General features: G+C 24.3%; 1 protein-coding gene across 1 annotated transcript; it reads left to right on the forward strand.

Annotated features, from left to right (window-relative positions):
* Positions 1-6,483: 6,483 nt before the first annotated feature.
* Positions 6,484-12,022, forward strand: LOC145844720 (calmodulin). Its single transcript, XM_082952135.1, has 5 exons — positions 6,484-6,545; positions 6,972-7,087; positions 10,260-10,394; positions 10,734-10,869; positions 11,615-12,022. The coding sequence occupies exons 1-5, from the start codon at positions 6,512-6,514 to the stop codon at positions 11,641-11,643; spliced, it is 450 nt and encodes a 149-aa protein (XP_082808261.1). The 5' UTR covers positions 6,484-6,511; the 3' UTR covers positions 11,644-12,022.
* Positions 12,023-12,651: the final 629 nt, after the last annotated feature.

A 12,651-nucleotide genomic window follows, 5' to 3' on the forward strand; every position in this document is an offset into this window, starting at 1 on the left:
TCAAAAGTTAGTTATCAAAAACAGTCTTAATATTTAGTGATGGTATTCTAATTGTAGCTATTATGTTTTTGTAATTTGCTTTTCTAGTTAGTTTCAAACTTTTAATTGATTTATTTAAATAAAAGCAAGCATATATGGCATGTTTAAAATATTAAAATCACATTTAATTTTTATTTTTTTAATATTTCCTACTGTTTTTGAGCCTTTTCTTTGTACTGCTAAAATAAAAGTTGTAAAAAACTTTTAAAAGTAAAATGAGAAACAAAGCAAAAAAATATATTTTAACAGATTGGGCATAAGTCATTTTTTGCTTTAAAATCTATGTTTGGTTAAACATCTAAACTGAAAATTCGCAACTTCAAAATCATTATCTCATGACCGTTTTGATTTAAATTTTTAATTCTCTGTTGTTTTTGGGTACAAAAAAACAAACAAACCACCTTTTGCCTTTTGTAAATAATTGTTGCCAAAGCACCTGATTTAATAATTTATGTTTTAAAACTCAAACAACAGTCGTTGGTGTTTCAATAATTCGTTCCCCGAACTTTAAAACTGCAAAAAATCAATCAAAATGAATATTTAATCATCTTTGGAAATTTAAACGTTACACGGTCGTAGAAAAGGAAAAGACTTTTTGTTTATTGCTTATTTATTATGCAAAAGTTGTTTTGTTCACTTTAAGGGTGAAAACAGCAGCAACAGTGAGTTTAAGTAAGAACGAACGTGAAAGTGTTTTTTTGAATAAAGTTTTGATTTTCAATTCAAAAAGTAACGAAATAAAGACTTTAAAACAAAATTATATATATTATTAATTTTAAGAAAACTTGTTTTGAATTGCTAGTTAAAATTTATATTTTTAAATACTTCACTGTCCATCAATAACGATACTTTTTATTTTTTTATTAGTTTAGCAGTTTATAAAAATATTCAATACAACTTTCAATATATTACTAATTTATAATCTAATTTACAAACTCAATTAGCATCGTTTTTTTAACTTCCTTATACGTGTTTATTACAGGCATAATTTTTTTACAAGCTTAAATGCTTTTTAACACCAATAGCTATTTCACAGTAAGTCTTTGTGCTCTTCTAATTTTCTATTTTTTAATGTACACCACAGAAATCTTGTTTATAAAATTTTCTTTGTTTAAGTGTACATAACATAAATTTTACGTTTAAAAAATTTTTTAGGATGTTTTTGGTGAACTCCTGCTTTCCTTTAAAGAACAATACGCTTCTTATTAATTTATACTGTTTTAAGGTTAAACAAGTACTGCAAAATTATATGTTTTAAAATGCTACATTGTAATTTCAAAACGCTTGTTTTTACTAAATGAGCTTTCTATTTTTACATCAAAAAAGTTCTATTTCGTTTTGACAACCTTCTTTAACTTTAGATATATTTTTTACTTAAAAAGTATATTTATTATAGTTATTTCCTCATAAGCTTTTTAAGTGATAAAGATATTGCTAATAAACTTAAAAATTACAATTATTGAAACATAAAACTACAAGTTTATAAAATCTCAACAAGTAAAAGCAGTTTTCTCAACTTGATTAATGAGTATGACATTACAAATAAAGCTAAACGTTTAAAATATTTTTGAAATGCGTTATTTAATACGACTTTTGAACACATTTAAACGAGTTTTGAGTTCAGATCAACTTAACACATGTGTCATACGTTGAAGAAACACAACTCTCTACTTTTGTACAAAATATTAGTATCTTGTGGTCAAGTTAAGGTATGGTTTGTGGTGTTGTTTGCTGTAAACTTAACTTAGAAGTAGAAAACTAAGTTTTGCACATAGAAAAGCAACATTACCATATGGGTTATTGAATAATTCAAAACTCGTATCTAAATATTGTTAGCCAAGATTTTGAAAATGTATTTTATAAAAAACTTGTCTGTAAAAAGCTAAATTAAATAAATCAGCCAATTTTAAATTCTAGATTTATGTTTCCATTAGTTCATTTTGCACAAGTTATTTGCTGACTTAATTTAATAATGTAGCCATTAAATGATAGAGATACTGAAAGCAAGCGTTAAAAAAATTATTTATTAAAAGCTATATTCTGTAGTACACTTAAATGATTAAAAGATGTTAGAATGTACTTACAAACTTTGTTTTTTTAAAGAAACTGTGATAATTTTCTTTTTTGATGTAATAATTGGTTATACAAAAAAATGATGACCTTAACCTGCCTTCATAACTAAAAAGAGGATTACTGAAATTTTTCCAGAATTAAAATAAATGAACTTTTTTAGTGTTTTTGTGATTTAACTTTACAACTTAAAATTAAACAAAGTAATTTTTTTTAAATAGTACTGTTATTTAACATCAAATAAAAAACAATTTTGTTTAGACAATTTGAAGAGTTTCTTACAGTCAATTGTATTTATTTTCATCTTTTTACTTAAACAGGTCAGTAGTAAGCAGAATAAGTAAAGTTGTTCTTTTAGTTATAGATTCTTATAAAAACCACATATACTCATAAAAAAAACTAGCACTGATGTTTTAAACTGATCATCAGCATCTAAAAAGTATTTAAAAACCCTGTTTATTGAAAAATTTACATAAAAAAAAAGTTGTTTTTTAAAAACTATATTCTAAAATAGATAAACTTACCTTTGTTTCAATAATATTTTGAATAAAACATCTTTTAGTTATTTACAAGAAGGAGATTGTTTAAAAATTCTAGAAAATTTAGTTTTTAGTATATTAATTTTAGGAAACAGCTACAATTTTAGTGTAGTTGCTAAAATATAAGTAAAACTCTTTATGTGTCTTAAAAACCAATAGTGTAAAAATGTTACATGATTTTTTTATTTCTGTTAGAAACCAAAGTACTTTATAAATAAGACATAGTTTTGCTTGATTCTTAGCTTTTTTGTTAAAAGAGTTAAAAACAAAACTTTTTTTTTTGCTTTATTTTTAAGTATAAGAATGAAAACAATTTTCGACTTACACTTTTAAAAATTAGTTATACCAAAAAAAAAAGCTTAATTTTCAAATAAACTTAATCGTTCCAAAACACCTAAAGTTACTCTGTAATGTTTAATATAGTATTGTATTTACCTTCATTTGATTATTTGAATCTGATAACAACAGTCTTTTAATGAAAGTTTCATTCTAAAATGAGAACAGCAGCGCAGGATTCGTATATTCTTCAAAAAAAAAAGCACTATTTGAAGTGTTATCACCAACTTTAAGAAGCTTAAATGACTTTAAAAGTAATTATAACAACTCAATAATGTATTTTTAACCATAGTAGTTTCAGAATTTGGTTTATTTTGTTAGATTCTTAAGTTATATTTTACCAAATGATAATAGTTTTATGTTTGTAACACTGTTTTTAAATTAATAAAGTCAAACTGTTTAAATAACAAAGAGGTAGCCAAGACAGTTTTTTTTAACCCATAGTTTCTTGTTAAATTATACTTAATAAAAACAACCTTTTTAAAGGCATAAAAAAGGTTAATCTATTAAAAATTATCTTAAGACTTTTGGAATTCTAAGATTTTTACTTCTTTAAAAATTGTTGCAACACAATTTTAATATTCTATTTGGTTTTACAAAAAAAAATTAACAACTCAACAAAAAGTTGGATAAAAAACCTTGGTGCTTTTCTTAATACAAATTTGATTCGTTACATTAAACTGTAACTTTAGAATATAGTTAGAACAGTTATTTATTGATTTCAAAGTAAAGAATCTTTGATGTTTTTGCTGAATGAATTAAACAACTACTTATAAAAAATCTTATGGTTAATAGTCTATAACAGAAAACAAGGACTAAACACTTCAAAGTTTGTAATGTTTATCTATTTAAGAAAATGAATTTTCTTTGCCTGTTATGACTCATGAGTCATAATTCAGTTTGTTTTAGTCTATATAATTACTTTTTTTTCAAGTCTGTTAAATATAAAGTTTCTTATAAAAACGGTTGTCTCTAACTTCTTACAATTGTTTTATTAACTAATAACTCGTAAGAAAGTAAAAACAAAAGTTATTTTAGGATCTAGAAACGATAAACTTGTGGTTGAAAAAGTTTTAAGAATGTTAAGTTACAACCTGAAACTATACCCAGTGATATACTTGTTTGTTTTTTGTTTGACTGAACGTAATTAAATTTTTTAAGAACTAATTATAACAAATTTTACAAGTTCGTTGTAGTGTAAAATGTTTTTAAGCTTTTTATTAGGTAACTTTTTTTTTACTTTAAACACATACCTTCAAGAAACTCTAACAGTATACGCTTAATTTATTAATTCATTAATGTAATATTTAATTTTTATAAAACAGTTTTATTACGTTTTTTAATAATCGTTGTTGTGCTCAATTTATTGTTTTTGAAATTTAGTCGGTATAACTGTAAAAAAAAAACAAATTCTTTTTACAACTTATAAGTAAAGCGTTAGCGAGCCGTGTTTTAAAAATAAGACCTTGCTCACGCCCGTTTTAGCTTCTTCAGCTAAATTACGTAAACAAAAACACATTTGTCATCTCTTAAGAAAGTTGGATTATTGCGTCATAATGTGTTTGTTAGGTAAATAAATTTTCAAAATGCACAACTTTTCACATTAACGGAAATCTTTCTTGGCCTTTTTAGAAGGAAAGTTCTCTCGTACGCCTTCGGAAAGAAAAGTTGTTTGAACATTAAATGACGAAGCTTACATTACTGCATTGCTGGTAAATAGTAGCCAATCACAATAGCTAAAATGGCTGGCGGTCTGTTCGTTTTTTAATGGCAAGTCAAACTGTTATCATAACTACCTTCTTAAGCTTTAGCTTTCAAGATACAGTGATTTCCATCACACAGCAGTTGTTAGGTGTCAACCTTATGTAGACTAAATTTTAAAAGATAAAGTTGTGCATTGTTATGTGCTTGATAAAGTTGATAACTTATATTTTTATGAATAATAATAGTTTTTACTAATATGTTTCATGATATTTCAAAATTTATTGTAAATGTGATTTTAAATGATATAATAATTTTGGTTATATCTGAATTGCATGTTTTATTCAATATTAGTTTTATTCTTAGAAAAATATTAACATAATTTTGTTGGTGGTTCAGATTGTATATAATATTTATAGAAAAAATTAAAATCATAAGTTGAGGTTTTTTATGATCTTTGATTTTTCAGTTTAAACATATAATTATATTATCATAAAAAAATTCATTACATAGAGGTATTTCTAAAGTTTTCTACTAAACAAATGAAAATTGTTTTATTTTAGTTGACAATTTATTTTCTACATAATAACCAATTAGCTGATATTTGTCAATTATGTAACAAATACTACATAGTTTTATTAGTTGCTAGTAACTAAATGTAATTGTACAGAAGAAGTTTAAATTAAATTAGTTAAACAGTAAAATTACATTACTTAAAGGAGTTTAAATTACATTCATTCAAAACTAATTATTTTTATTTAGCGTTTAAATTTATTCAGTTTACAGGTATAAAAAGTAATTATTTTATTTTTATGATACACTAAAACTAATTAGAAAGCTTAATAATACAATAAAAAAATATTATATATGGATTATTTATAGTTGAATAAAAATGAACCTCAGTTAAGTTTTATAATTTTTTTCAGTAAGTATCTAAAAAGTTATTAGTTGTAAATAAAATTTGCCACACCCTTATGCAAATGAAAAGCTTGAAAACTCAGCATATTTAATTATTTTATTACTACTACAAAGTAGTTTAATTAAGAATATTTTATTTTAAATATTATGGGTACAAGCAGGGTGGTCACTAAACCTTGAATCCTGGAAAAACCTGGAATTTGACAATTTAGGCTAAATGACTTTAGAGAAACCTGTAATTTAGAAACTTTTACTAAAATTTATACAAAATATTGACCAAAAAACATGTACTTTAAAGAACTAGGAAAAAATTCAGAATACTAGAAGAAATTTCTAAAAAATCAGTGGCTACCCTAGTACAAGTGATTTATGCAAGTATTAAGGTTTTAGTTTAGATTTGTACAGTGTTGCCACTCAGTCTAGTTTTGATTTTTAACAAGCTTAAAGATTTTCTAGATATTAAGTTGTTTTATGTGTTTTGATTATAAATAATAAAATATTCAAACTTGATTTAAAGCAGTTTTGGTCATTTTTTAACATAAACTATACTTATACTATAGTTTTTACTAGTTTTTACTCTTTACCTAAACTCACTTTAGTTTTTGGTCACTCAGGCTGGCTTTTTTGTTAAAAAAAAAGGGCAACCCAATTTTGGGTAATCACCTAGGATGATGTTGCACCAATATCAAGCTTAAATAGATATGATTCACATTCAGCATTAATCATGACTCATTTATAAATTTTACATAAATATCACATGCATAGTATTTGCATTTGTCTGTTTTATTTGTTTTTTAAAACAAGAAAATAATTAGCCGAATGTCTGCTAGCTGTTTTATGAAATTCAAACTTGCTCAGTTTAAATTTTGATTTTTTTCTCAGATTAGTTACAATCTATAACATATAAAATGGCAGATCAACTTACTGAAGAGCAAATCGCTGGTTAGTTCACAAAAAAAGTTGTAACATATTGTTTTTGCCAATACTTATCAATTTGTAAAAATAATTAAACTTGTTGGGTTATGTATTTTTACCAATTATTAACATAAACAAATTTTTGTAGCACTAACAAGTTTAGCAAATATAAGTAACATTTTGATTTATAATTTTAAAAAAAGTAAAGTTTTGTTACATAAATGGGTTAAATTAAAAAAAACCATCTTAATAGTAGTTGTTATTTACTTCTAAAAGTATTTTGATGCTAAAAAAAATATATCACTCCCTATGCCCTTTAGCCATCAACTTTAAAGAAAAACTTTATTGTCGTTTGTTATTAACTTTTGTCATTGAAAAATTTATTTAGTGTAATTGACTATATAAAAGAATAGCATTCAAAAGTTTTGATTTCTAATTAATTACCCACAACAGAATTCAAAGAGGCATTCTCATTGTTTGACAAGGACGGCGATGGCACCATCACCACCAAGGAGTTGGGAACCGTCATGAGATCTCTCGGACAAAACCCCACTGAGGCTGAACTTCAGGTTAGAAATTACTTGCATTGGTTAGAAAATATTAAAATATTTCCTTAAATGGATAAGAGATTGATTTTAAATTTTAGAAAGTCTTCCAACAGAGCCCCATTAAAATGAGTTTCAGGTTTTTATACTCTATAAACAAACCCAACTTAAGATCACCACTTTTTAATTGCTAGTTTTTTGTATAAGCGCTTAACAGATAAATTTTGCATGGTCATTTTAGTGGTATTATGTAAAATTGACTGAAAAATACCTTTTAAGATTTTAACTAGTTTTAACCAAGTTTTTAGGTAATTTTATATTTAGTATACCAAACAGGATTTTGAGAAAAAAACTAAACAAGTCATGAAATTACTTGCCATAACAACATTAGTAAGATGCTAGATAATAAGTTGATTTAATATGTTTTAAAGTCTCTCAAAACAACCCTATCAAAACTGAAATTAAGTAAATGTGATAATAAAACCCAAGTAGAGCATATCATACCAATGACACAGCTGAAAATATAAAAGTTATATATATATATACAAAATATATACTAATAAAATGTTTTTAAATTTATTTTTAGTAAGTATTATTGAGGCCATGAGGGTTATAAAATTTTTTACAGAAACTATCATTGTTGCTTATTTGAAAGTGTTAAGGGCATAAGGTAAAAAAACACTTTTTTACAAATTGATCTTATTTTATATAGCTTTTACCAAGCTACAAGATGCTTTTTACGGAGTTTAAAAATTCAAAATAATTTAAAAAATATAGTCGGTAAAAGTTGGGAGACAACAATAGGTTCTTTATGGGAGGACAAACTAAAACGGCAAAAATAGACATTTCACTAAAAATTTTTTGAGAAAGCTACCTCAAACTTTCAGAAAGTGTTCCTTGCAATATTTAGAAAATTCTGTCGCAAGGAATTTTTAAACAATATAAAAATAAAAATTTAATATAAAGCATTAACAAAAAAAAGTGTCTTTGATTATAGTGATTTCTAGTTATTTGCCGTTTTAGTTTGGGCCTCCCTCCCATAAGGATTCTATTGTTGCCTCCAACTTTGACCAGCTATATATCAAAAATTATTTTGAGTTTTTAGTATCTGTAAAAAGCATTTTGTAGCTTAGTAAAAACTATATAAAATAAGAAAAAATGTGAAAAAAGTGTTTATCCCCTATGTCCTTAAAAATATACTTGATACTTTTTATGGAACAAAAAATAACATTTTGAGATGAATTAATTTTATAAAAAGTTTCTTGTACAAACACATATAAGAAAACTTTTTTATAGTTAGTTTTAGAATATAAGGATAGAATATACAAAGTTATCAAAATTCTATCTTTGACATATTGAAAGAGTTTTACTTCAAATTTCCAGGAAATGTTCTTTTAAATATTGCAAGCAGCTTTAGAAACCAAATTAAAACAAAACAAATGTTTTATGATCAAAAAGAAACAAAGATTTTTTAGTTTGTTAAAATATAAAACTGAAATCTATATAAGTTTTTTCCCGAAAATTTTCTAATAATTTATTAAAGATAAGAATAAAAATTTTTGTTTTTGTTCAATTAAAATAATATATTTATTTTTAATGGTACAACGTGTTTTTGCCTACCATAAGGAGCCTATTGTAGTTTTACTTTGATTGCTTAATACTCCAATTATTTGAACTTAAAATACTGTTACATGATAACTAGTAGATAAATAATCATAAAATAAAAACCTTTAAAAAAAGTGATTGATTTACCTCTAATATGACCTTGAAGCATTTTGCTTAAATGTTTAATTATGCTCTGTACAAATATGGTAAAAGTAAATGAAGCAAATTAATTACAATAATCTTTTATACTTATTTTTATACATCAATGATTTTTCTGCTTGTCAATTTTAGATTATACTTTGAGACTAATGATGATAAATAACAATAAAGTTTATATAAACATCAGAAAAGAAAAGTTTATGAAAAAGTTAAAAAATTGCATAAATATATAATTAGCTCTTTTTTAAATGTGAAAACTAAAAAAAGTTTACATCCTTTTTTAGATATACAACTCTTATAAATAAATTAAATCTCAAATGTTTAACAATAAAAAACCTTTGTTCTCAATTTATTATATAATATAATTTTGAATTTAGTAACGATTTTACATAAATGGTTATTACTAATTGTATAATAAATTTTTGAAATACTTAAAGAATAAAAAGAGTATGGTATTATCAATTTTGTTTGGATAATTTTACTCAGTATTTGATGGCAGTAACTGAAATCAAATTAGATAATATCACTTTATATTTAAAGAAGTTGAAATCAGTTTATACTGCAAATTCATCATATAGATGAATTTTATATAATTTACCTTGGAGTTAATTTGTTACTTATTAAGCTAAGACTTTAAGCTAACTTATAAGCTTATATTGGCTTAAGTAATATTCAATATATTAGTAATAGGACAGCCTTTATGTACAAAACTAATTTAAACAATTGTGTGTCTTAATAATTTTGTATTTACATTCAACAGTTGATTTTTTTTAGATAAGTTTCAAATAAAGTTCTTTAAAGTTGTAGTTATTATTGAAATTTATTAAGTATACAAATTTATATATCTATAAAAAATTATAAAAATTGTACACCACAAAGAATTAATTTAGTAATGACAATATCAAGTTTATACTATGAAATAAAATACTTTCACATTAAACAAATCATTAAAAATACAGAATAGTTTATAAGTGATGTGCTTATTATTGTTGTGTTTTAAATACATATTTTTGAAATGCTTGTTTTGTACCAATTTTTAATACTTTATATACCTAAGAGTTTATACATTTCACCCTTACATAACATAATATTAAATTACTAATTAAACATTAAATTTAGTTATAACCATTTAATTTTGTTTTAATTATGTAATTATTAATTAAGCAATCATGACATAACGATAAAGTTGTCAATTTGATATTAGCAGTTAGATTTCAAGTGTTTTTATGTTTTAACAGTAGTAAAAAAACTTTATATATTAATTATTAATTAAGTATATTCAATCAGGGCATGATCAACAAAGTAGGTGCTGTTGTTAGATTATTAAAATTTTTATACCTTTCAATCTTTGGTTTTAAATTGTATATTCGTATTACAATCATTTATAACTCTATTATTACAAATCAATATTAATTGTAAATTAAAAAAACAGGACATGATCAACGAGGTAGATGCTGACGGCAACGGAACCATCGACTTTCCCGAATTTCTCACCATGATGGCCAGGAAAATGAAGGACACCGACTCCGAAGAGGAAATCAGAGAAGCTTTCAGGGTTTTCGATAAAGTGAGTATAATTAATTCTAAAAGTGAACTGAGGTTTTTGTTTTTTTAATTTATCAAAGTTTTTATTAACTTTTTGAATTATTTCTGCGAGAAAAATAAAGTGCCATTCAGAATTTTTGATAAAGTAAGATTAATTATTTACATGTGTTTTTAAAAACTTGTCAAGTTTTATGTTTTATTTTTTAAATTTAGCTTAAACATTTTGTTATTATATTAAAGAAAGGATTAAAGAATGTTTTTCAAACTTAAAGGTTCATGTAAAAATACTCCATCCCAGTTCATTTAAACCAACCAAGCTTATAAACTTTTTATTATACTTAATTCCAACATCTTTACACAGGACGGCAACGGTTTCATCTCTGCAGCTGAGTTGCGTCACGTGATGACGAACTTGGGAGAAAAGCTCACCGACGAGGAGGTCGATGAGATGATCAGGGAAGCCGACGTCGATGGAGACGGTCAGGTCAACTATGAAGGTCAGAATTTAAATAAAACACATAAGTTTACAAGTAAAATATATACGGTACAATATTGTTATTGAAATTAGTCAGGGCGACTATGAATGTTTGATGTTATAATATAAATAAAAAATTACCATAATATGACTCGAATGGTCAAATCATTCATGAAGGTAATGAAACATTTAGTAATGAATATTTCATAAAAAAAGGAGTAAATTTAGTAGTCTATTATAAATACAGCTATGAAGGTAAAAAAATATAAACGAAGAAAAAAGGTCACGGGTAGTCTTAATTTTTACATTACTAAACTACTTGAAAAGATTAGATAAAAATATATTTCATAATAGTAAAATAAAGATTATAGTCTCAAAGGCATAGGTAAAAAATGAGATACGAAATAAAATAATTCATTATTCATTACTAAAAAAGAAATAAATTATTCACATATAAAAAGCTTTTATATGATTAAAGTAAATTTTTGATCAAAGTTGTCAACTAAATTATGAATGATTTTTTTATCTGAAAACCTTTCTTCCTACTTGGCTTTGTTAGAAATATAAAAACTTATGTTTATAATGCCTTATACAATAATTTCAAATACTAATAACATTTTTATTGTCCATTTTTAGATTGAAACTGAAATTTTTAATCCAAACCAAAATATTAAAAAAATTCTAAATTTCTAAAACTAAGTTTTTGAATAATCAAATATAAATACTTAAACGTATTTTTTTTTAAACAACAAACGAATATTTTACAGAATTCGTCACCATGATGACTTCAAAATGAGTTTCGTGAAACTTCTGAGAAGTTGACCGAAATTCTGACAACAAAAAGAACCAGTTCTTTACAAGACGTCAACACACGCTGATTTATTAATAATTTAATATATATAAGGTTTAAATAAAAATTCCCATTCCATTATGTTATAGTATTGTAATGCCTCTCTATTGAGCAACTTTTGCTTGTTTTATATTTCTAAAAAAAAATTATAATAAAAATCGTTTCATCTTTTTTTTTTTACATGTTCTTGTATTTACACGGTTGAATAAATATTCTGACATTTTTACATCAGCTACAAATAATTTCTATTCGGTCGTAACGTTATTATATCTGTGCTTTAAGTTCTGCTTGAGTATTTAAACAAATTAAAAAAGTATGTAATTTAGATTGTCTCCTTTCTTTCATTTAAATGTTTAGCGTAGTAATGCAAAAAGTTGTTAAGTTTGTTTTGAAAGCAATATAAAAGACTTAAAAATCACAAGTTTTTAAATTGAAATGAGATATAAGATAAAAATAGTCATTTAACTAACCCATGTGGGTGCACGACAATTCAAATTAAAAAAAAAAATTAAAGTGCCACAACTTGAAAAATGTTATGTATTTGAAAAAAATAAATGTGTATATACGTAATATTAATATCTACAAGTCATTTTTTCTTTTTGTAAAGTATTAAATATTCTTTTCGATGTTCAAAATATAGATTAAATCGTTTGTTAACAAAAGATCCTAGTGAAACAAGTTCACTGGAATATAAATAAAAACGAATTATACAGTAATCTTCCTTTATTGTACCAACATGTTTCTGTGTGTTAACGAATCAACACACTTCAACTGGGTTCTGTAAAAAAATAACCATTCGAATGTAAGAATAAAGTAGGTGATTTGTAGATATTTGTATTACCAATATACATACTTTTTTCAATATATAATACTTATTAAGTTGTAACCCTTATTATTTTTTAAAATTTGAATTGTCATGTACGAACATAACCTATGTAAATTTTTATACAATCT

Source organism: Thalia democratica, chromosome 9, assembly GCF_965202585.1.
Source record: "Thalia democratica chromosome 9, ktThaDemo2.hap1.1, whole genome shotgun sequence".
Taxonomy (NCBI): Eukaryota; Metazoa; Chordata; class Thaliacea; order Salpida; family Salpidae; genus Thalia; species Thalia democratica.